The 24,784-nt window shown below is 44.9% G+C and overlaps 2 protein-coding genes across 6 annotated transcripts in view; one reads left to right on the forward strand and one right to left on the reverse strand.

Moving 5' to 3' along the window:
* Nucleotides 1-3,670, forward strand: part of reep2 (receptor accessory protein 2) — an 88,384-nt gene extending 84,714 nt beyond the window's left edge. Inside the window, exon 9 of the transcript XR_007944559.1 lies at nt 2,153-3,670. The gene's annotated coding sequence lies outside the window, so the exon portion shown is untranslated. The remainder of the gene's footprint in view (nt 1-2,152) is intronic.
* The window catches only part of LOC127535702 (uncharacterized), a 56,642-nt gene extending 36,710 nt beyond the window's left edge, over nt 1-19,932 (reverse strand). Inside the window, exons 1-5 of one of the 5 annotated variants that reach the window (XM_051954245.1) lie at nt 19,687-19,932; nt 18,559-18,644; nt 18,312-18,458; nt 17,979-18,086; nt 16,338-17,709 (exon numbers count right to left, since the gene is read on the reverse strand). In XM_051954245.1, coding sequence (XP_051810205.1) covers nt 16,617-17,709; nt 17,979-18,086; nt 18,312-18,458; nt 18,559-18,605 — 1,395 coding nt within the window. In that variant the 5' untranslated portion in view covers nt 18,606-18,644; nt 19,687-19,932 and the 3' untranslated portion in view covers nt 16,338-16,616. Of the gene's footprint in view, nt 1-16,337; nt 17,710-17,978; nt 18,087-18,311; nt 18,459-18,558; nt 19,044-19,686 lie in introns of those variants that run through there. The other 4 variants (XM_051954241.1, XM_051954242.1, XM_051954243.1 and 1 more) reach the window with 4 other exon arrangements.
* Nucleotides 19,933-24,784: the final 4,852 nt, after the last annotated feature.

Here is a 24,784-nt window from a genome sequence, read left to right on the forward strand (position 1 = left end):
CACTTACGGGCAAATTTAGAATAATCAATTAACCTCAGCATATTTTTGGACTGTGGGAGGAAACTCTAGTACCCGGAAGAAAACCCATGCATGCACAGGGAGAACATGCAAACTCAATGCAGAAAGATCCCAGGAAGGCCGGGACACAAGCCAGGGGTCTTCTAGCTGCAAGGCGAGAAGTGCTAACCACCACGCACTGTGCAGCTCATAAAATATGCAATAAAACAATAAAATACACAGCAATAAAACAGCACTAAAACATAACATCTAAAAAAATAAAAGTAATAAAATGTCACCATGCTGCTAGGTAGGAAAAGTCGTTTTAAACAGGAAGGTTTTGAGTTATGATTTAAAAAGGCCTCTATCAGTGAAGGTGTACATGTTGGGAGCTCGTTCCAGAGCATGGGTTCAGCTACAGAGAACGGAATATGTCTATATGTTGTTTTAATATGCTAGAATGGCATATAAATATGCTCAGGCCTATTATAGTTGAAATAGAGCTGAGCATTTCCACGTTAGAACTGCAGCCTGAAAAAGATAGTCTCAGAGTTTTGCCGTTTGATACAAAATAAATTAAATGAACCAACCTTGTCAATGTGCAGACTGGGACTTTATGATTTGTTACTTTTCTTCAGAACTACTTTCAGTTAGAACATGTATGGCCTGATCACTCCAATATTACAACTTGCCATTGTGTAGTATAGAGTAATGCTACAGTGTTTGAGCAAAGTTGTGGGTGAGCTGCTGGTGTGCTTGAGCTAGAGAGGAGGGGTAGGTGTAGTTAGAGGCTGGGACTTCATAAATTCATACATTCCTAAGTCAATGATGGTGTAGTGTTAAATCTAAGTCAATTTATGGCACACAGAGAATATTTTCATGCAAGAAACTTTTAAATTGACACACAGAGATGAGTTTTTCAGGGTTTAATCAAAGACCAGAGAGGGACTTTACAAGAAATAGTCAGTGATAGATTTAAAACACTCAGGTCAGAGGTTGCTTTCCTGATGCTCAAGACATTACCATCCATTTTCTTCCACATATCTGGGGTCAGGTTGTGGAGGAAGCAGGTAGTTCCACATGTCCATCTCCCCACCAACACTTTCCAGTTCCACCTGGGAGATCCCAAGGCGATTCCAGGCCAAATGAGATACATAATCAGACAAGTGAGTTCTGGGTCTACGACAGAGTTTCTCACCAGCTGCATGTGTTGACCTACCCAGGCTGGTTACTTTGGATGTGAAGGAGCAGCTCTACTCTGAGCTCCTTCTGATGTCCGAGTTCCACACCCAACCTCTATGACTGAGTCAGACTATAGTCTAATGACCAGACCAATGCGGTTCACAGGCAGCCAGGACAAGAAAGCAGCTGATCTGAAGATGTGGCTCCAAGACAAAGGAAATCAGCTTCAGCTTCAACAGCTTCCAACTGTTCCTGCTTCTCCTGGTTCTTCAGTAAAGACTTTCCCTCTGAGAAACACTGCTCATGCTTCACAGTGTGGTTAGGTAAAATGACTGCTATGGATGTGAGCGACTGTCTGTGCTAACATCATTGCTGCAGATTTCCCCTTACCTCAGAAAATCTAGTCTTCCTGCTCCTCCTCCTCAGACTCCTATCCCTGCTGCCCTCCGGTTGATGCTACAAGATGCTCTCCACCTGAACCGCCAGTTTTCTAGGTTGACAATCAAAACTCTGAATCTCTGATCAACTGTTTCACTTTAAACTCACCTGCACAACTTGGATTTTGCACATTTTGAACATTGAAGCCGGTCTTCACAATGCTTTACTTGCAAATTTACTTTTTGTTGTCAAATTTTCAAACATTTCTAATTCTATTTGTACTCTCTTTATTTTTTTTAATGTCTTGCTTTTTAAACCCTGAGCTTGAACCTCTGGGACAGTATAAATGTGCGTCATAATTTCATTGTCATTTTGTGCAAATAAAACAATTACATGTTTACCTTGCAGGACAGACGCAACACAAGCGCACGACACATGGTGGAGCTGTCTGACCAACAAAGGAAACGACGAGATGCTGGTGAGGAACAACCTGCATGTGGCAGCTCAGTCTCTTCTTCCTGTTTGGTCTCCACACAAACACATATACTCTATATACACATGTCAAGCACCAAAACTGTCAATCTTGCTGATTTAGGTCAGGAACTGTTCTTTTACATTTACTGCCTTGCTGGATTTTTGTCTCACTCTTTCACATGAGTGTATCAGAGACTTAACCGTTAAGGATGTTCTCTTAGATATTTTTATTTAGTTTGGAGAGTAGTCTGATTGAAAATGCTCCCTTTTGCTTTTACACGTAGAATCTGAATCTCAAGTTTCGTTAGTGTTTCTGATGCGCATCGTGTCACGACTGCAGTTGACCGAGGCTTCTTTGGGTGAAGTATTGGCAATAAAATATAACATAGGTGTTTTTATTTGGATCTCCTCTGGGCTATTCCCACATGGTTCCAGTTGTTCATACAGGCCACAAGTCTTCATCTTGACTTGGTCATTGTGGAAGAAATCCTCAGAAAGTCTTTTCTTTGGAGCCCAGACAACCAAAACAGTTGTCTTTATGTAGATTGCTTTTAACCAAGTACCAGAAATGAGACAAGATCAGCCTTTGTGGCCTGCATCCACCGGTGGCTGTAGACATCCTGAATATTGTTTTAGACGTCATCATTCCCACTTAACCTGCACCTCTGCTCAGAGCAGCACTATGTGTGACCTAACCTGTTTTGGTTCAAGTTTAATTTTTAACTCTTGGAACCGATTTTTTTGTTTGTTTGTTTTTTGCCTCAGTTTAAATTGAGCTTCTCCTCATTTAGTTTGAATACCTGAGTGAGTCGGGCTATGCTATTTTCAGGTTTCACTTTCAGCAGCTTACATCCTCACTGGTTTAATGTGACTTTGAAGTTACACACAATGCTGGAGTGAGGGAGTGGTTTGTTTAGTGCTGGCTTAGGTATCCTTCATCTAGACTCTGCTTTTTTGTTGTATTAATCTACAATCATTAATTTATTAAGCTTTGGTTTTATCCACCTCTTTCAGTCATGTATAATTAGTAATAAGTATGATCAGCTGGGTCTCTTAAGGCAATGCTGTAACTGATAGCTCTCTCCCAAGTACATACAGTAGTCATAGATAAGTTGCCAGTGTTTGTGAGGTAACGTATCTGCTGTCACCACAGTAGTGATATAGATATAATTTGTATATTTGTGTTTGGCACTGTAAGGCAATGGAGTAGCTCTGCCCCTTCTTTCACTCCTTTTACCCAACTTTCTACATCTTACAAGCCAGGATGAAGCAAAGCTAAATGGAAATAATGAAGCAAACAAAACCAACATCAGCAGACTGAGAGGAGTCATTTTCTCGTCCCCGTGTCACAGTTCCAGATGTGGAGGGAGAGTCGGAGCAGGCTGTGGGTGTTTCTGAACACACTGGACTTCTAGTTACCAGCCACTGCATTGGGCATGGTTTGGTCTGAATGCACTGAAATGGGAAATTTAAAAGCATGAAGCTACGTCTACGCTCATCACTGCTGCCTGCGGTGTGACACTAGTTTAAACCAGTAGAGGGAGACAAACCACAACCTCAACTGTTGGCAAAGTTACTTAACATTATGTAAACTCGATGTAAATAGTTACCTTGACTGTATATACAGTATGAGCTTGCTTGCCTACTGCCCGGTGGGCATAGCACCCGACCCCAACTTCCTGCCCTGTAGGTGGTGGGCCCACTGGGCGGTGGCCCCGTGTTACTTTTTCGGGCTTTGCCCGACCGAGCCCCACGGGACCCCAAGGCTCGGCCACCAAACGCTCCTGTGCGAGCTCCCCCCAAGGTCTGGCTCCAGGGGAAGGCCCCGGTTTCCCTATCCCGGGCGAGGTAGCGGCTTTGCCTTTTGTCGGTCTCATTAAGGTCTTCTGAATCGCTCTTAGTCTGGTCTCTCACCCAGGACCAGTTTGCCTTGGGAGACCCTACCAGGGGCTTATGCGCTCTGGGGACGTGGAACGTCACCTCACTGGCGGGGAAGGAACCTGAGCTGGTGCGGGAGGTGGAGCGATACCGGCTAGATATAGTTGGGCTCGCCTCCACGCACAGCAAGGGTTCTGGAACCAGAATCCTGGAGAGGGGTTGGACTCTCTCCTACTCCGGAGTTGCCCAGGGTGAGAGGCGCCGGGCAGGTGTGGGGATACTCACAAGCCCCCGGCTGAGCGCCGCTTTGTTGGAGTTCTCCCCGGAGAACGAGAGGGTCGCCTCTCTGCGACTTCGTGTTGCAGGGGAGAAAACTCTGACTGTTGTCTGTGCTTATGCGCCGAACAGCAGTTCAGAGTATTCGGCCTTCTTGGAGTCTCTGGGTGGGGTCCTGGAAGGGGTACCGCCCGGGGATTCCATAGTTCTCCTGGGAGACTTCAACGCTCACGTGGGCAACGATGGAGAAACCTGGAGGGGGGTGATTGGGAGGAACGGCCTGCCCGATCTGAACCCGAGTGGTGTTTTGTTATTGGACGTCTGTGCTAGTCATGGTTTGGCCACAACAAACACCATGTTCGAGTATAAGGTTGCTCATATGTGTACTTGGTACCAGAGCACCTTAGGCCAAAGGTCGATGATCGACTTTATAGTCGTATCGTCAGACCTGCGGCCGTATGTCTTGGACACTCGGGTGAAGAGAGGTGCAGAGCTGTCAACTGATCACCACCTGGTGGTGAGTTGGATCCGATGGCGGGGAAGACTGCCGGACAGACCTGGTAAACCCAAACGTGTAGTGCGGGTGAACTGGGAACGTCTGGCGGAGGACCCTGTCCGTAGGGTTTTCAACTCCCACCTCCGGAAGAGTTTCTCCTGCATCCCGGGGGAGGCTGGGGACATGGATTCTGAGTGGTCCATGTTCAAAGCCTCCATTGCAGAAGCAGCTGTTAGGAGCTGTGGTCTGAAGGTCACTGGTGCCTGTCGCGGCGGCAATCCAAGGACCCGCTGGTGGACACCAGTGGTGAGGGAGGCCGTCAGGCTGAAAAAGGAGACTTTTCGAGCCTGGTTGGCTTAAATTGTTATTTTTTTTTCTTCTTTTAAATCATTTGTGTGCTTTTTTTGAATCTTAGTCTTGACAAATCACATGTTCTGAGACCAGAAGAACTTGGGACTTTTCAGTATAGACTTCTGGTGTTGGAAGTGACTTTTGTATTTTAAATTAACATGGCGACTTTTCTTTCTCTGTCTTTTCTGTTGAGACATTTTAACTTTTCTCCGTCACACAGTATCGACTGCAGATCCTGAACTGATGCTTGTACATTCACAACCTGCTGTGTTCAGATACTAGAACAAACAAAACAGATTCTATACTACTAACTTAATAAGTAATACATGTAACAGATCAGATACCACATATTCCCCCCTTCGAGGCTGACAGAGCCTCGAAAATTACACAAACATCAAGTACATAAAGGTGACCTACAAAATGCTTATGACATGTCCATTCTGTCCGTACTGATTACAACCTAAATTAAGCAATATTATAAATTTATAGATTAATGTGAGAGCGAAAACCTGCCAGGCAGCTATCTTTCCAAATTATCCATCAAACAATCAAGGCAGGAAATTCTCTCACGGCCCCTCTGCCGAGGCGGCCATACTACACTCCAACCAATTAAAAGAGAGAGAGATTCAAAGGATGATGTGAAATGAATGGAAGCAAATGCATATGGGAATCCCAGAAAGAAAAATCAAAATGTCCAAAATCAGGCTGGTCGACCCATCGGACCCTCAAATGGACCTGCACCTGCCTAACATCACTGTCCCTAACCAATCAAAATAATAAAACACCTGAGATCCCAATGTACTCACCTCATATCAAAAACACCAAATCAATGAAACCCCCATCATACTAATTATAGAGTCATGAAAACTCAAAGGCTAAAATAAAACACACTGAAAGTATTGCTAATTCTAATATCCCTCTACATAGGAAAATGTCAGTAAGAACAAACATCTAATGATAAAACAGAGTATATATGACAAACAAAATCCAATACTGTAAGCATACAGAAGAACACATTAGCATATCAAACCAACACTCCTCAATAACAGCTCCAGTCGTGGTGTGTTGTCGTCACATTGTCCATGCTCAGAGTTCTCCATCCATCTTTATTGTCCATTCCATCGTCCATATGCAAACATTCAAGTCCATTTGGCTGCAGTGAACTCCAGACAGCCACTCTCTATGCAATCTCCCAAATGGCGTCCTGGCACCCAGCAGTATCTTGCAAAACAACTAACACTCCATGATGTCTTCTTGAAAATCACTTTGTTATGAGAGTATCATCAGATTATCATCAGATTATCTGTCAGGGCTCCCTCCTCACCCCCATCCTTCCCACCTGACATCCCCAAATATCCCTTTCCCATCTGCTTTTCTCCCCCCTCTCCTGTTTCCTCTGCCCTGCCTGTCCCTCATCCGCTCCTCTGCCCTGCCTGTCCCTCATCCGCTCCTCTGCCCCACCTGTCTCATCTGTTCCTCTGCCCTGCCTGGCCTGTCTATTTTCCATCCGCTCCTCTGTCCTCTACAGCTCGGTGCCTGAGTGGAGTCTAGCTTCTCCAGCTGACTCCACTCAGGCAATCAACTCTCTCCACGTCTCCCGGGCAGCTGACAATCATCTCACTAACGACTCACCCCTGCAATAAAGACCGGCTCAGCCTTCCACTCCCTGCGAGAGTAGTGAACAAGGAACCATACAGTTCGGTTTGCTCTCTAGCCGCCTTCCGCATTTTCTGTTTGAGTTCTGCCGTGTTTTTTGACATTGTTTTTCTCCTGCTTTCGTTCAGTTCGGCTGCCCGGGAACCCCCACTCCTGCCTGGAACCCCCACTCCTGCCTGGAACCCCCACTCCTGCCTGGAACCCCCACTCCTGCCTGGAACCCCCACTCCTGCCTGGAACCCCCACTCCTGCCTGGATCCCCCACTCCTGCCTGGATCCCCCACTCCTGCCTGGATCCCCCACTCCTGCCTGGATCCCCCACTCCTGCCTGGACCCCCACTCCTGCCTGGATCCCCCACTCCTGCCCGGAACTCCCCGCTCCTACACCCTGGTTTTCCCCCACCTAGCCACCATCTTCACCCCAAACAATAAACCATTTGCACTCAGCCAGCCCTGGTAGTGTGGTTCTCTGCTCTGGTCCACCAGCTCAGTCCGTGACAGAATACTCTCGCCAACAAACGGACCCAGAGAGCCCACTACCGGGGTTGGACCAATCCTCTCCCCTTCACAGCCCTCGCCGTCCCTGGAATTGGAATCCCTCTGCTCTGCTCCTCGTCTGGTCACCGTCAGTCCTTAAAAATGCCGTCCAAGAGGCACCATGGTTCCCTGGGTTCGGCCTTAACGAGACCGCACTCCGGCCCTCCGTCTCCAGTCCACACGGGAGCCATCTTTCTGACCTCTGCTCCCCAGAACCGGACCCCGACCTCTGCTCCCCAGAACCGGACCCCGACCTCTGCTCCCCAGAACCGGACCCCGACCTCTGCTCCCCAGAACCGGACCCAGACCCCACTACCACCAACTGAGGACCCCGACTCCCTGCCCTGGACCCAGGGCTCCTCCCTTGTTGTTCTCTTCTCCTGCTTGGAGAACAGCATATACTTTTATGCATTACGCGATCTACACGACGAGTGGAGGAAAGATCCCAGGGAGGAGACTGTGGCCCAGGGCCTTCGACTGGCGGTTCAGCGACCTGGTCTGATAAATTACTTACCCGACTACATTCAGCAGTTCCTGGACAGCCCCGTCACACTTCCCGATGGCAGCCACTTGCCTCCTGTTCCCGCGGTGGTCGACGCACCGCCTCCTGTTCCCGCGGTGGTCGACGCACCGCCTCCTGTTCCCGCGGTGGTCGACGCACCGCCTCCTGTTCCCGCGGTGGTCGACGCACCGCCTCCTGTTCCGCCCCCGGAGGGGCTCAAGTCCCCGGCTCCTGTTCCGCCCCCGGAGGGGCTCCCGGCTCCGCCCCCGGAGGGGCTCCAGTCCCCGGCTCCTGTTCCGCCCCCGGAGGGGCTCCCAACTCCGCCCCCAGTTCCCGCGGAGGTTGACGACGCTCCGCCCCCAGTTCCCGCGGAGGTTGACGACGCTCCGCCCCCAGTTCCCGCGGAGGTTGACGGCGCCCCGCCTCCGCTCCCTGAGGAGGCCGTCGGCGCCCCGCCTCCGCTCCCTGAGGAGGCCGTCGGCGCCCCGCCTCCGCTCCCTGAGGAGGCCGTCGGCGCCCCGCCTCCGCTCCCTGAGGAGGCCGTCGACGCCCCGCCTCCGCTCCCTGAGGAGGCCGTCGACGCCCCGCCTCCGCTCCCTGGAACCTCGGCAACCTTAAAAGGGACTAAGGTCTTCCCCGAGTCCAGGAAGAAGCTTTGCGCCTCCCATCCTGCGCCGCCCCCGGAGGGGCCCCTGGATCCTGCGCCGCCCCCGGAGGGGCCCCTGGATCCTGCGCCGCCCCCGGAGGGGCCCCTGGATCCTGCGCCGCCCCCGGAGGGACCCCTGGCCCAGTGTTCGGTCCTGCCCCCGGAGGACCCATCGGACCCGGCTCTGCCCCCGGGCCGTCCGCCGGAGCGGCCCCTCTGCCCTGTCCGGCCCCGGGCCGTCCGCCGGAGCGGCCCCGCCTGTCTGTCCGGTCCCTACCTGCCCAGCCCCCGGGCCGTCCGCCGGAGCGGCCCCGCCTGTCTGTCCGGCCCCCGGGCCGTCCGCCGGAGCGGCCCCGCCTGTCTGTCCGGCCCCCGGGCCGTCCGCCGGAGCGGCCCCGCCTGTCTGTCCGGCCCCTACCTGCCCAGTCCCTGGGCCGTCCGCCGGAACGGCCCCGCATGTCTGTCCAGCCCTGGAGCCGTCCGCCGGAGCGGCCCCGCCTGTCTGTCCGGTCCCTACCTGCCCAGTCCCTGGGCCGTCCGTCGGAGCGGCCCCGCCTGTCTGTCCGGTCCCTACCTGCCCAGTCCCTGGGCCGTCCGTCGGAGCGGCCCCGCCTGTCTGTCCGGTCCCTACCTGCCCAGTCCCTGGGCCGTCCGCCGGAGCGGCCCCGCCTGTCTGTCTGGACCCCAGGCCGTCCTCGGAGGAGGACCCTCCGGCGAGTCCAGCTTCGGCCGGCCCCGCCTCCAGGCCTCCCTCTGAAGCGTGCCCTTCGTCCTGTCCTATCTCAACCCGTCCCGCCTTCTGGTCGCCCACCGGAACGGACCCTCCGGCTTGCCCAGCCTCGACCGGGCCGCCCACCGGAACGGACCCTCCGGCTTGCCCAGCCCGACCCCCGGGCCGCCCACCGGAACGGACTCTCCGTCCTGCCCATCCCCGGCCAGCCCACCGGAACGGACTCTCCGTCCTGCCCATCCCCGGCCAGCCCACCGGAACGGACTCTCCGTCCTGCCCATCCCCGGCCAGCCCACCGGAACGGACTCTCCGTCCTGCCCATCCCCGGCCAGCCCGACCCCCGGGCCGCCCACCGGAACGGACTCTCCGTCCTGCCCATCCCCGGCCAGTCCGGCCCACGGTCCGTCCTCCGGAGCGGACCCTCTGCCCTATCCATCCTCGGCCAGTTGAGCCTTCGGGCCGACCCCCAGAGCTACTGCCCTGCTAGTCCAGTCCGGCCCTTCCCTTCACTCAGTCCAGTTCAGTCCGGCCCTTCCCTTCACTCAGTCCAGTTCAGTCCGGCCCTTCCCTTCACTCAGTCCAGTTCAGTCCGGCCCTTTCCGTCACTCAGTCCAGTCCGGCCCTTTCCGTCACTCAGTCCAGTCCGGCCCTTTCCTTCACTCAGTCCGGTCCAGTCCCCGTCCTGCCCTGTTCTCAGTCCTGTCCGGTCCAGTCCCCGTCCTGCCCTGTTCTCAGTCCTGTCCGGTCCAGTCCCCGTCCTGCCCTGTTCTCAGTCCTGTCCGGTCCAGTCCCCGTCCTGCCCTGTTCTCAGTTCACTCAGTCCAGTCCGGTCCTACCCTCAGCTCCGCCCAGTCCCTATCCTGCCCCAGTCTAGTTTCCCCTGTGGGCCCTTCAAGTTTCCCCTGTGGGCCCTTCAAGTTTCCCCTGTGGGGGCTCCTGGGTGCCCTTGGTAGCCGTGGGTTCTCGCCCCGGCTGGCTCCGTAGGGCGCCAGGAGGCGCCCATTGAGGGGGGGATGCTGTCAGGGCTCCCTCCTCACCCCCATCCTTCCCACCTGACATCCCCAAATATCCCTTTCCCATCTGCTTTTCTCCCCCCTCTCCTGTTTCCTCTGCCCTGCCTGTCCCTCATCCGCTCCTCTGCCCTGCCTGTCCCTCATCCGCTCCTCTGCCCTGCCTGTCCCTCATCCGCTCCTCTGCCCCACCTGTCTCATCTGTTCCTCTGCCCTGCCTGGCCTGTCTATTTTCCATCCGCTCCTCTGTCCTCTACAGCTTGGTGCCTGAGTGGAGTCTAGCTTCTCCAGCTGACTCCACTCAGGCAATCAACTCTCTCCACGTCTCCCGGGCAGCTGACAATCATCTCACTAACGACTCACCCCTGCAATAAAGACCGGCTCAGCCTTCCACTCCCTGCGAGAGTAGTGAACAAGGAACCATACAGTTCGGTTTGCTCTCTAGCCGCCTTCCGCATTTTCTGTTTGAGTTCTGCCGTGTTTTTTGACATTGTTTTTCTCCTGCTTTCGTTCAGTTCGGCTGCCCGGGAACCCCCACTCCTGCCTGGAACCCCCACTCCTGCCTGGAACCCCCACTCCTGCCTGGATCCCCCCACTCCTGCCTGGATCCCCCCACTCCTGCCTGGATCCCCCCACTCCTGCCTGGATCCCCCCACTCCTGCCTGGATCCCCCCACTCCTGCCCGGAACTCCCCGCTCCTACACCCTGGTTTTCCCCCACCTAGCCACCATCTTCACCCCAAACAATAAACCATTTGCACTCAGCCAGCCCTGGTAGTGTGGTTCTCTGCTCTGGTCCACCAGCTCAGTCCGTGACATTATCACCAGTTTATCATATGACATATTGTACTCCCCCCTTTAATCAAACTAAATCCCCTGTGAGAGTAGGACATCTCTATTGTAGATGACACCCAAGAACATAATGCTTATAATAAATTCTAATATTCAAAATGGAAATTACTCAGCTCATTTGGATGACACCCTATCAACTAATTCGAACCCCTATATTGTCAGATGTCAACAGAGCAGTATGTCAACATACTATTACTTTCTTTTTACTTAGTTAATTTTTATATTTGTTGTTTACAAACACCTCAACATTGCTGATTATGAATGGCTCCTTAAGGCTATTTTAATACTCAATTCTGCAAATGCACCCTCTTATGGCCCCACTGAACAAAAACTGAACAACAGACTTAACAAAAGACTTCACAAAAGACTGAGTATCTTCCAGCACCCATTACTAAAATGAAAACTATGTTTGAATCCTTGTGGCAATCTTGTGTAATCATAAACCTATCACTGAGTGCAACACTAAACAATCTGCTGAAAGATCAGTCACTATTGGCTGCTTCACTGGTAGGGGCAGCCCCTCTGGATTTCACTCCACAGAATGAATTTCTCCTTCTGGTTCACATCCGGGTCATTTCCTGTGACATTTCTCCATTTCTGATGAGCCCCCAGACACATAGGCCCCCAGATTCTCTTCTGGACCCAGTGGCTCACTTAACATCTTATCAGGATGTATGTTTGTTGGGAACGTATCTCTCAACGCTCTCCACATCCGAGATCCGCTGACAGCAAACAACTCTGCATCATTCACAGCAGTTGCCACAGAACTATTCAGAGCCACTTGCTGTAGAAGTTCCTCCATCACAGGAACTCCCAGGAGACTGGCCAAAACCGCTTGATGTCTCTCATGGCAGGTTGCATCCCACCAAAACCTCCTCCAGTTTTGAAATCCAAAGATATGCCCCATCTTGAAAAGTCAGAAACTTCTCAATTCTGTCTGACATCTCTGTATTCTGCCAAGGCCTGTAATCCAGATTCTCTCCTAACAGTCACTGGGCACATCCTCTCTGATGCCCTTCCTTTCCTATTCTCAACTTCCCTTAAAGCCCACTGTCTCTGACTTCCTCAATCTCCATCAATGTCTCCATCCTCACTCTCATCCTCTCCTGGACCCTCTTTCTTCACTTTCTGCAATCCTTCTCTTAACTTCACAATCCATCTTTCCCATTATACGCTCCACAGCATCAAAGCCACAACTCTCAACAGTATTTAAGCCAAGTTAACCTCTCTACAAATGTTTAATCATCATCTAAATCAATTAAATGCCTCAGATGGTCAGTCTCTTGTCAAGCTTCTTCCCAAATCAGTTAAACATCCCCTGTATGTGTACACCCATGTGTTTTATTAACCCCAAACTAAAAACTATCTGAGTCCGGTTGTAAAAGAAACATCATGATAGGCCCCCGGTATTTCTGTAAAAACAGATTAAACATATGTCACCAGTATCAGAAATAAGTAGGTGTGTGCACATGAGTAAATGCAAGAGTTTGTGGATAAAAGCACACTAGCCTTGATGACGTTGAAGCCACACTTGTTGTCATCCACAACATCAGTTCAGTCCTCATCAGTTCTTTGGGGGATTGAATTCAGATGCATTCCATTATCTCAGTCTCCTCCTCAATGCTCACACCATAGTTAAACAGACGATACACAAAGAAAACAAACACAAGGTTAATGTTTCATGAAACCAAAAACAACTCCTTGCAATTTGCATATATTTGTCAACATTTAAGTCATTTTAATTGTTCCCAACAAATATCTTCTCTTAAGAGTCTCTGTGAAGACAACTACTAAACAGATTTCTTATTCCTCATGGATTCTAAATTAATCATACTCATATTCACACTAAATACATTATCAATTTCAAGAATCAAAGGAGTATGTATGTAAATCTATTGATAGTTGAATAACATCCTGCTGTTTCTCCTTCTCTCTCACACAAGGAGAGAAGAAAAGGGAGGAGGCTCCCTCACTGCTCCTCACACACTCAGAAACTTATCACCATGGCTCCTCCTCTTAAGTTTATCCACCACTTCCAGTCTGTACTGGACTTCACAGTGAGACCATCTAACCTCAGCTACCTCTAAAAATCAAATTAACCTCATACAAAAGGCACCTCGTTACCAGAGTAATAAGTCTCCAACCCCTGTTCTGCATCCTCATTCTCAATAAGACTCCACGTTGGTTATTCAAAGTCTCCTCCAATGCAGTCACACACACACATGCAGAAATAAACAACAGACAGAGAGAAACTGAACACCAATCAATCAGCCAATCTACTAACCCCTATAGAAATCAGACTCTATTTTCCCCAATTCTAACAAACTTCCTCAGAAAATGTCTTCCTCTGTTACTATTAATCATCAAATATTTCTGCATGCTCATGCACACAGAATATCCTCACTGGTCTCTCCTCCTCCTCAGACTCCACAAAGGTTCAAATATAATTCTCAGATGTATATACATCCTCTATAAGACTCAAACATATTATCAACTAAATAGTTCTCTTATAAGGCTCATGAGGTCTTACAAAATCATAAACGTCCCCTTGCAGAAGGGATCATTGGTATCAACACTGAGGTGGCAAACTCTCCTCACATGTCAACAACTCTTCTATAACCAATCACAGCCTCTCTGTATTTATTTAATAAGAATTATATTCTATATATATATATATATATATATATATATATATCAGTTGCATACTACAGCCTTCCAGACTCAGCTGCAGCACCACACACACACACAGAACATTTAACACACAAAAACTACTAGCAACACTACATTAAAGATAGGCTAAGCCTCACTTCCCCTTATTTAAAACTTTTAAACTCAAATTCAGAATGGAAGATTTTACACCACTCAACAACCAATCCATCCACCACTGCCATCCGCATTATCAACACACAACATATAACCCTGAAAACTTTATTGAGGTTTCCTTTCCCTGTGTGTGTTTCCTCTAAGATATTTTATTTATGCTTATTGCAAACAGAATGTCCTCGCTGATCTCTCGGACTCAGCAAAGGCTCATATGCTTATAACAAGTACAGAAACGTCCACCATGAGGCTCATATGCATTATCAATTTACAAAAGTCCTTTATAAGGCTCATTTATTTCATTATATTACCAAATTTACAAAAAGTCCTCAATGGGGCTCATAAAGTTTAGCAGATAAAAACTTATACGTCTTCGATATCAAAAATGTCTCTCCTTTGAATTATGAAAGCTCAACCGATATGTATGTGTGTTTTCCAACAAAAACTATGACATATTTCATTCATACATTACAGCGCTCATCAGCCTCTCACACACCAACAGCACACGCACACGCAGACAGACGCAGACAGACAGAGCTGAGACAGAGCTGCAGAGACACAGACGCAACCGCCGGCACAAAAAATCATTCAAATTAAATGCAACCATTCAACCCAAAATCAAACAAATCCACAAAATAAAACACATAGGCCTATTCAACATCACCCAAACACACAATCAGCATCCGACTCCAGAGTCAAATCATTCACACATATCCTAAGAAGCATGCTTTCAGCCGCACCTTTTCTCTTCTTCTCTTTTCTTTTTATCACATCTTTTTCCTTATCACCTAAATTTGTGCTACCATGGAGCATAAACAACTCAGTCAAAAAGCTACTTTAGGAAACCATACGTCTACGGCCGGAACTTTAAAGTGCTTTATCTATGACTAAAGTAAATCTACACCCCCAGTTCCCTTTCTCTTTTTATGGAACTGACCTACTACATGTGCTCACATATAATAGGTTTTCGGCCAGTATACTAAACTGCCTCTAAGAGGGCTTTTAATCCAGATTTGCGGCTTTCTATTCCTCTATATTATCCTATTTCCTTTATTTTCCTTTAGACCTCTTATTCTCTTTCCATTTCATCCCTTCTTCTCTATATTTTAGTTCGCCAATTGACCTTTGGGCCCCAAAGGTAAATCTACTCTATTCTCTTTTATTTTTAAACGCCAATTTGACTACTCAGCCAACGTTCACATAAAGCGTCTAACTCCCTCATGTCTTACCGTTAACAAGATTCAGGCCTGTCCTGTTACACTTGCATGATCTTTTAGCTTGCTCCATCGTTACTTGTTCAGCTATTCTACATTTAACCATTTCACTCTAACATCTATTTCTCTTTCTTCAACTTTTATTCTCTTATCCCAACTTTTTCTATCTACTCTATTCTATTCCCCACATTTTTATGCGCAATAAACCCCAATTTAGACCGAACATCGCTCCAAACACCCATGCACCACAGGACACCAGCGCACTGAATTCTTGACAGTGCAGCGTGTCAGCCACAGCACCCATGAGCACATCAATCATCCCAAATAAAGTGAGAACCAGCTCACCCGACGTCGTATCAGGACGGAGAAAAGCAACCAAGGGACTGCAGGCTGCCGAAGAACGCCGCCTCTGATCCTGTTCGTGATGCCAAATTTGTCGTTGTTTCTCTCTCTGGTGTCCATGTGCAGGTGAAGGAGAAAATGTCCGTGACACTGACCTTCTTTAAAAGTATTTTATTAAAAGAAAGAGCAGCATCGGTACAGACAGAACCTGCCTGGAAGGAGCCAGCCAATTGAATCCTCCTTGCTGGACAATGACCAGTAATCAGGTTTTATAGGTTTTAACATGTAAATGAGTACAACATATGGTTATTTATTGTCTAACACATGGGAAACAAGTGAGGAGTATCCCCAAACAAACCCCCTGTGTCTACAACAGCTGAAGAATCCCTAAATCAGTATTTTAGACAGAAGAACCCTCATAAAAACACCTACAGCAGGGCTCTGTAAACAGAAGAACACTTTCCCATGGCATGGGTTGAATATAATGCAGATTCCATCTGTGGTTAGAGACACCAGAGCAGACACTACATATAACAAGCAACTCATATCAGATACTAGAACAAACAAAACAGATTCTATACTACTAACTTAATAAGTAATACATGTAACAGATCAGATACCACACTTAATTTAATGTTTGCACTGAATAAAAAGAAGACGTCACATACTTAACAGGCATTTTGTCTTATTAAGATCCAACTCTGCTTTTATTCTTGTGTCATTTTTGGATATTTATTGTTGATTATTTTCTGTTTGAAGTCAGTGTTGTATACAGGGACGTTCATTTGTATATTGTTTGTGCCAATTCTCAAAGCTCCATATCAAAAGGATGAGAGTGTGTGTGCTGGCACAGTGGTACCTAACAAGGTCATGTATCAGTAAATAAACTACTAATAAAGAAATTAAATCTGTTCTTGTTTCTATTTGTGGCCTCACACACTGAGCAGTCCCACTGAAGGATAACAGACTGATTTTACTGTTTCCTCCCCAAACATATGCTGTATTTTCAGAAATAGAAAATGAAATTAATGTGTATTATGTAGAGTAAGGCCGCCGCTGATACTGAAAGCTCACATTATCAGCTGGTGAAGTTTATTGATGGATTCTGTTCTTCAACATGTGTAACCACAGATGCATTTTGGTTAAAGAGGGAACAAAGCACACAGGTTCAGATTTCTTTTTTTTTTTTCATTTAATCAGAGAAAAACAACAAATATTCAGTGACAATAATTAGTGAACTAATCACAAATGATATCAAAACTTTGGAAGTTTTGGATCAAAAATGACCAGGCTGATCACTAATCACAGTTTCACAATCATCTGGACTACAAAGGTTTTTGTCATCCAAAGAGTGGCAGTCAGACTGTAGCATGTTGGTTGGTAGGTGTTGTTTCTCTATTAAACAAAATTTTATGCATCCTCTGGAAGAAAAATTCTGATGTTTTAGAAAAGATTCAACAAACTTCTTGTTGTAATCTGCTTTGAATTTTTCCTTTATAAGTTCCAGTCTCTTGTTTTCAATCACTGCTTCCCAGATCGTACATAAAGCATCATGAATCTCGTCCTTCACTGTTGAGTCAAATCCAGAAAAAGTAATAATTTTCTTCCCATCGAGTAAATGTTGATTTAATTTCAACTCAGACTTTGCTAATTTCTGGAGATTATTCAGACATTTTTGAAAATCCGTGTTCAAATTTTGGATCTTCTGAAACTTCTTTTTTCTTTTCATGTCATCAATTTTATTTTTTATTTTTTCCCAACTTAGTTTGATTCGATCATTCTCAGATTTTTCAGTGTATGGATGGAAAACACTATTGATTCTCAAGATTTCTGATTTGGGGATTTGGTCTAAAAAATGTGAACTAAGTGGTCCAAAATAATCTGTAAATCCAACATATGTGCAGCAGTTGTATTTTTTTCCCCATTGATCTGTGTTTTCTACAAGCTGAAACAAACAAGGAACAATAGTTTCATTTTCTGTTCCTTTCTTTTTCTCTCTTTTACAACATGGACTCATGGGTATATTAATCAGAATTTCCACCCTCCCACCCTCTGGGGCTCCATTATGTAGTTCTTGTGATATCTTCTCTAAATATAGATCAATTTCTCTAATTAATAATTCCTCATAGTGAATTGTATTTTCACCTTTTATAAAACTTGGTTTCTCAGCATGAAAAGTGCAAATTAAACAATTACCTTTAAATATACCAGCAACTGCACCCCTGTTTTTCTTCCTCTTCTTTAATAGAAGCTGCCATTTTTCTCTTAGACAATTAGAATCAATATTATGGAGGTTATGCAGCTGACAATTTGAAACTATGTTCTCCACCAGATGAAATGGAGGATCTTCCTGCTGCTGGTCCTCGTTCCTGAATGAGGAAAGAAGAAACATGTTGTTCAAGTGCTCAGCTGTGAGAGTCCTGATGGGCTGGATACAGCACATAGAGATGCATAGTTTAAAGCTCTAAATATATTGTACAGGCAATTATTGATCAGGAACTTGGCAAAATTTTTAGAGCTCCAATTAGTGAAATAAATTCATGTCTTGTCTTCTGAATGTTTGTCTCGCAGCTGCTACATGTCTGTGTGTTTGATGAGTTCTTCAGAATGGGGAACAGATCTTCTGTTTAATACTTACTGTATGTTTGGTTTGCAGATAATATGAATAAAACCAAGTTCAGCAGATTTTCTGTCCAGCTCCACGTCCCAGACAAAACAGATGTGTTTGTAGAAGGTTCCAACTAAACTAGATGACAAAAAGGAATAAAAGATTAGCCTGTGGTGACTTTAGTGTTCATGTTTTACGGTATTTGTTTAAAAAAATCGATATTCATGACTTGTTCAGGTCAGTTGAAGAAAAATAGTGTTGGATATGTTAAATTGATTTAGCTGACAACAGTTAAAGTGCAGTAATATTAAATAAAGCCACCAAAAACTCAGAGGATGAACAGATTTTTAGGTCAATACTTACAGTCTACGGTTGATGACTTTGACTTCAGTGTGAGGACTAAAGCCGGTGATAAAGAAATTTCTGGGTAGTTTTCTGAGGTGCGTATAAAGGAACTCTTTCTGTTCTTCAGAGATGTTTCTTAGACTTCCAGAGAAAGTTCTATAAAAGCTGTATAGGAACAAGGAGTAAAATATATTTGTGATTTGTTAATTTAATCAGCATATTTTACATGATGTGTTTGTATTGAAGACTTCATTTCTTACAGTACCTTTGGGGGGACATGAACTGTTGGTCAGTGAAGCTGGTTGAAGACATGTCTTCTCCCTTCTGCCCTCGTTCTCTGTTCCCGTTCAACTTGATGAGGAAAAGGATCAATGATTTGTAGCTCACTAAGCAGCAGAACAAATTCATTACCAGACGCATTTCAAAGCAACACAGAGACCCTTCCTCACAGCTGTAATTTGGCAGATCATTTGACAGCTAACGCAAAACTTTTCATCCAAATGGAACACAAAAGTCGGATGTATAAATCAAAATGATGAATAGAAGGCCCTGAAGATAACCACACCTCTGTAGGAGAGGAAATTACATTCTTTCATTTCATACTTCGACTTCCAGACCATTCTCTCCTCCTAACACCCAGAACTTTCTATGCAAAAATGAACTGAGCAGTTTTAAATCCTACAGTTAAAGAATTCTAACATCACTAGAATCATGATCCAATTATGTGGACTTCATAGTCCAGGTTGTCTGGACCAGTACTGGAAAGAACACCTCATATTGAAATGTTTGAGGAGGATTAGATCGGACTGGAATTTAATTTATACATTCTTAAAAATCTGCTTTGACGATGACTATTAATTCATGTGGTTACAGTCTGTTGTTTGTTTCTTATAGTTAATGGATGTCTTGTGTATAATTATTTTGAGTTCTATTGTGTACTTCTTTGGAAACAAAGATTTATCAATACAAGCAGATTTAATAACTGATTAACATTCAATCCTAAATATTGATAATCAATTTCCAGATTATATCCAGTGGGGCCCTGATTGCAAAGGAGTGCAACATTTTAATCATAAAGTCATAAAGTGCAGTTTACCATACGTATCTATAGTGAGCTACATTATTTACCATCTTCTACAAAGTGCACATATGATCTCAGAAGTACAACTACGAAGTTATGTTGTGAAACAGAAATATCCAGCTGCCTGCATGATCAGGAGGAGCAGAGACTATGTTATGTTTTATCAACAAATAAATCATTCAAACAGCAGTGGACCTCACTGACTGAAATACACAATATAAAGTTAAGCCACTGAACCAGTTTGGGCATTTAAAGATGAATAACCAACAAAACATCATAAAGTCTGAAAAAGATAACAACTGTTGGACTTACTGGATGTTGTTTCCCCCGGGATCCTCCTGGGGTAGGCAAAGTTCACCTACCACGTTATTCATTTAAACTGTTGTTATATAATATTATATACCAGTATAGTATCATATTAAGCAGCAATTGCAACAATAAAAACACTGAATTTCACAAAATTGTAAGAGAAAGTCTTTATCCTGGTAAGATTTCCAACAATAATGGTTTGCGAGTTTTTTTGTGGATCGGCGCAGTTTGCCTACCCTAGGGTGTGCCTCACTGGATTGCCTTTTTATGTAAGGGAAGGATCTGACTAACATCAGAGCCCTCCCCTGGCCAATCATTTTGCACCATCTGTTATTGTGTTGCTGAATTGTATTACAGGAAACTGATATGCTGACTGTCAGGAATAAAGGGTGTGGATAAGAACTGCGGTCAAGCCAGCCGCCTCTCGTTTCTCCGTAGTCAAGCCAGCCGCTCCTACATTGTCAGTGCGCTCTTACCGTCAGCTTCCGGTAAATGCACGACTGCGCAGCAACTATTTCCGGTTTAAAAAATAAAGCGCTGCATTCGCAGATGTATTATACAGCGATGTTTTAAGTAACTGACTCAGCTTAACTGTTAACTATCGAATTGTACGGCTAATATTTACACTAAATAAATAGCTTGAAGTATAAGAAGCTGAAAACTTGTTTATCTATCTGTCTGTCTGTCTGTCTGTCTGTCTGTCTGTCTTAAAAATTGTGAATTCAAATAAAAAGTGATGTGTGTCATCCCGGTGATCTATTAGTGTGATAATAAAATAAACCTCAGTCGAAAAGTCAAATGATCTGGACCGTAATGAGAAGACATGCTGATATTTACATTAAAAAATGTTTAATTTTTTGCTTTAAAATCTTTTAAGCCAAACTATTTCTTCTTCTTTGGCGTATGCTGACCAGGTAAGGTAGGATTGTGATTCTGCATTAGTTTGGGGTCAATAAGTCACATGACCTGAGAGCTATTGAGCTAAAATGCTAATATTTACTGTAAAAAAACTGTTAAAAATCAATAATGACCTAAAATCAAATATAAATTGGCATATGTTGACCATCCTTAGTAGCACTATCATTCTGCATTAGTTTGGGGTCAATACGTCACATGACCTGCGAGCTATTGAGCTAAAATGCTAATACTTACTGTAAAAAATTAATAATAAATTCATTAAGTATCCAAATGGAATAAAAAGTCGTGTGTCTTGATCAGTCTGTTTCATACTATAATCCCAAATAGATTTGGAGTCTCTGGGTCGCATGACCTGGTAGCTATTGAGCTAAAATGCTAATACTTTTCTGCCTTTTTTCAAACGACCCATCGCACAACTCTGACTCCGAATGGTGTTCTGGATATTGAGCAGCACGTGTGTTACGGGCTCAGTCGATTGGATACTTATTTCATTGATAATTAAAGGTTAACTTACGTGAGGCAGAAAAAGGAAGAGCAAAGACCTGACGTGACGTTATGTTACATTATGTTATGATACATTACGGCACTCAAATATAGGGATTTGTAGTTCATAGATTCTTTGTCACACTTAGAAACATTGAATGAACATTTGGACACAATTAATATGTTTTGTGAATTTTTCATGTATTTTATACCGTAATTATGAGCATTACAGCTGTATAACTCCCAGGTCATGTGATCTTTTGGCTAAATAGATTTAGACCTGGTTTATTACACAGACTTTATTATTGCTTTTGGAGACTATTAATAATTTTTTAGTGAGTTTTTAATTCATTTCAAAATGTAAATATTAGTATTTTAGCTCAATAGCTCCCAAGTCATGTGACCTACAGACACCAAATCTATGCAGGATTAGAGCATCTCATAGAGTGATCAAGACACAGCACGTTTTATTCCATCTGGATACTTTGCATATTTTATGTTGATATTTAACTGTAAATATTAGCATTTTGGCTCAATAGCTCCAAATCAATAAGGATTCACAGGACTGTAAAAGGTGATCAAGATACACCAGGTTTTATTACATTTGAATGCTTTATGAATTTATTATTAATTTTTAACAGTAAGTATTAGCATTTTAGCTCAATAGCTACCAGGTCATGCGACCCAGAGACTCCAAATCTATTTGGGATTATAGTATGAAACAGACTGATCAAGATACACCACTTTTTATTCCATTTGGATACTTAATGAATTTATTATTAATTTTTTACAGTAAGTATTAGCATTTTAGCTCAATAGCTCGCAGGTCATGTGACGTATTGACCCCAAACTAATGCAGAATGATAGTGCTACTAAGGATGGTCAACATATGCCAAAGAAGAAGAAATAGTTTGGCTTAAAAGATTTTAAAGCAAAAAATTAAACATTTTTTAATGTAAATATCAGCATGTCTTCTCATTACGGTCCAGATCATTTGACTTTTCGACTGAGGTTTATTTTATTATCACACTAATAGATCACCGGGATGACACACATCACTTTTTATTTGAATTCACAATTTTTAAGACAGACAGACAGACAGACAGACAGATAGATAAACAAGTTTTCAGCTTCTTATACTTCAAGCTATTTATTTAGTGTAAATATTAGCCGTACAATTCGATAGTTAACAGTTAAGCTGAGTCAGTTACTTAAAACATCGCTGTATAATACATCTGCGAATGCAGCGCTTTATTTTTTAAACCGGAAATAGTTGCTGCGCAGTCGTGCATTTACCGGAAGCTGACGGTAAGAGCGCACTGAAAATGTAGGAGCGGCTGGCTTGACTACGGAGAAACGAGAGGCGGCTGGCTTGACCGTAGTGGTGGTGTTTGTAGGTGTGGACAGTCATGCCAACAAACACTGTATAGAAAAGCTTTATTTTTATAAGAACTGGTGGCAATGGCTGCAGTGCAACAGTACCTTTCATGTGTTTGCAGTCTAAAGAAGCCTCAACAACAAGTCTCGATAGCACTTTATAATACGGCCCATGTTTTACAGAGTAGTTTCCCGTCTCTTACAGTGTAGTTTCCTCAACTTTGAAGGTAACTGTCGGACATGTACATGTCATTTCGCGCAACCTGAGGAGTACTTACACTTGTGTCTGACAGTGTAAGTGCTGTTGTCTTACAGTGTAGTTTGACATGTCTTAATGTGTAGTTTCCTCAACTGTGGAGGTAACTCTCATAAATGTAGTATGACATTTTACGGACTCTTATGGGGCAGTTACGTTCGTGTCTTATATGGTAGTTTGACGTGTTTTAATGTGTAGTTTCTTCAACTGTGGGGGTAACTCTCATAAATGTAGCATGACATTTTGCGGACTCTCGGAGACTTCCGGGTGAGCGTTTCAAGATGGCGACGTAAGTCAAAACTCTCCTGGTCAACTTATTAAGAAAACTCCTCCGAAACACGAGAGCTGTGCTTATAAGACACTGAATTACTTAGAATGAGTGGAGTTAGAAACAAGAAAACGCTTTCGGGAAGAAGTAAGGACAGTGAGACTAAAGAAAAAAGAGTGGCGCTCGACAACACGTCTGGTGTGGGGAACATGGAGCGTGACGCAGAGGAGGGGGACATTACTACCGCTAAAGCTATTCAGAACCTAGGCAGAGATATACAAAGCCTGAAAATGGAACTCAAGCGAGAACTAACGGACTTCAAAAATGACTTCAGAAGCGATATTAAACAAGAATTCAACAGCTTCAAAACGGAGATAAACCAAAAGCTGCAAAATGTTATCGGCAACATTCGTAACCATGGGGTGAGGCTAACAGAAGCAGAGCAACGGGTGGAGGAAACGGAGTCTGCTAACACCGAACTACGAGACACCCTGCTTTATTCCCTTAGACAGCAAAAACTCCTCCAGGCCAAGGTAACCGACCTCGAAGGAAGATCACGCCGTAATAATATTCGCATATACGGCATTAAAGAAGGCACAGAGGGAAGCTCAATGCTAACGTTCATTGCTAACTTTCTGAAGACAGAGTTGGGGCTCAACACAAACACGGACTTACAAATTCAGCGAGCACACCAATCAATCGGCCCTAAACCTCAGGATGATGCCGTCTCCAGATCTATTCTGGTGAACTTCCAGAGATACGACATTATAGACAAAATACTGAAAATAGTCTGGACAAAGAAAATCACCTGTGAAGGGAAGTTGGTGACGTTTGCACACGACCTTCCTACTGAAGTGAACAATAAACTCAGAGAATATAAAGATATAAAGAAAATCCTTAAGGAGAAGCAGATACGTTTCCAAACACCATATCCTGCCAGGATGAAAATCCACTGGGAAAATGGTCCCTGACTCTACAACAGCGCTACAGAAGCAGCCGGCGACATGAGGATGAGAGGTTACACCGTGTACCTGCCGCAAACGTCCGACACCAGATGGGAGCAGAAGCTGACACAAGGCGCACACTGGAATAGGAAGGATGCAGACCGTTCCGACCGAGTCCGAGAGAGGCTCAGAGATTTCCAACGACAACAAGTATAAGCATCATTAATGGGAATCAGCAGGTATTACCGGCCCAACTTCTCGTAATAAATAAATAAATAAATGGTGCTTAGGCTGTTAACATACCCACAGAAGTAAACGCACGCAGACATGTAGTTTTACATGTGTGCACACAAATCATCGAGCTTTCCACTCTTTATTGTTTTTTTTGTTTGTTTTTTGTTTTTTTTCCTTCACTTTCTCCCGAATCCACAATGGAAGGACAATAACAAATTTGACCAGGAAGAGACTAAATGACTGTCTGGCTCGAGGAAAAGAGACTTTGCATTGCAAAGAGGGAGCCCCTATTTGATGTAGGACTGATTCTCCACTAGAGATTAAAAGGTATCGTGTGGATGACAGGGCAGTGTAAGACCCTGAGGTTGGAAGTCCTCTTTATATTGTTTTTAATGTTCTTGTTAATACAGTTTGTTCTTGTTACAATACATGTTTATTTTGCCTGCACATGCAGATTTACTTGTTGTGATGGGGTTCAGTAATTTTAAAGTAGCTTCTTGGAATGTGAATGGCTTAAATAACCCAGTTAAAAGAAACAGAGTAATGTCAAAAATGAGAAGGGAAAACCACCAAATCATATTTCTCCAGGAAACACACCTATCTCCAAATGAACATGAAAAA

This window comes from Acanthochromis polyacanthus, chromosome 10, assembly GCF_021347895.1.
Source record: "Acanthochromis polyacanthus isolate Apoly-LR-REF ecotype Palm Island chromosome 10, KAUST_Apoly_ChrSc, whole genome shotgun sequence".
In the NCBI taxonomy this organism is placed as follows: Eukaryota; Metazoa; Chordata; class Actinopteri; family Pomacentridae; genus Acanthochromis; species Acanthochromis polyacanthus.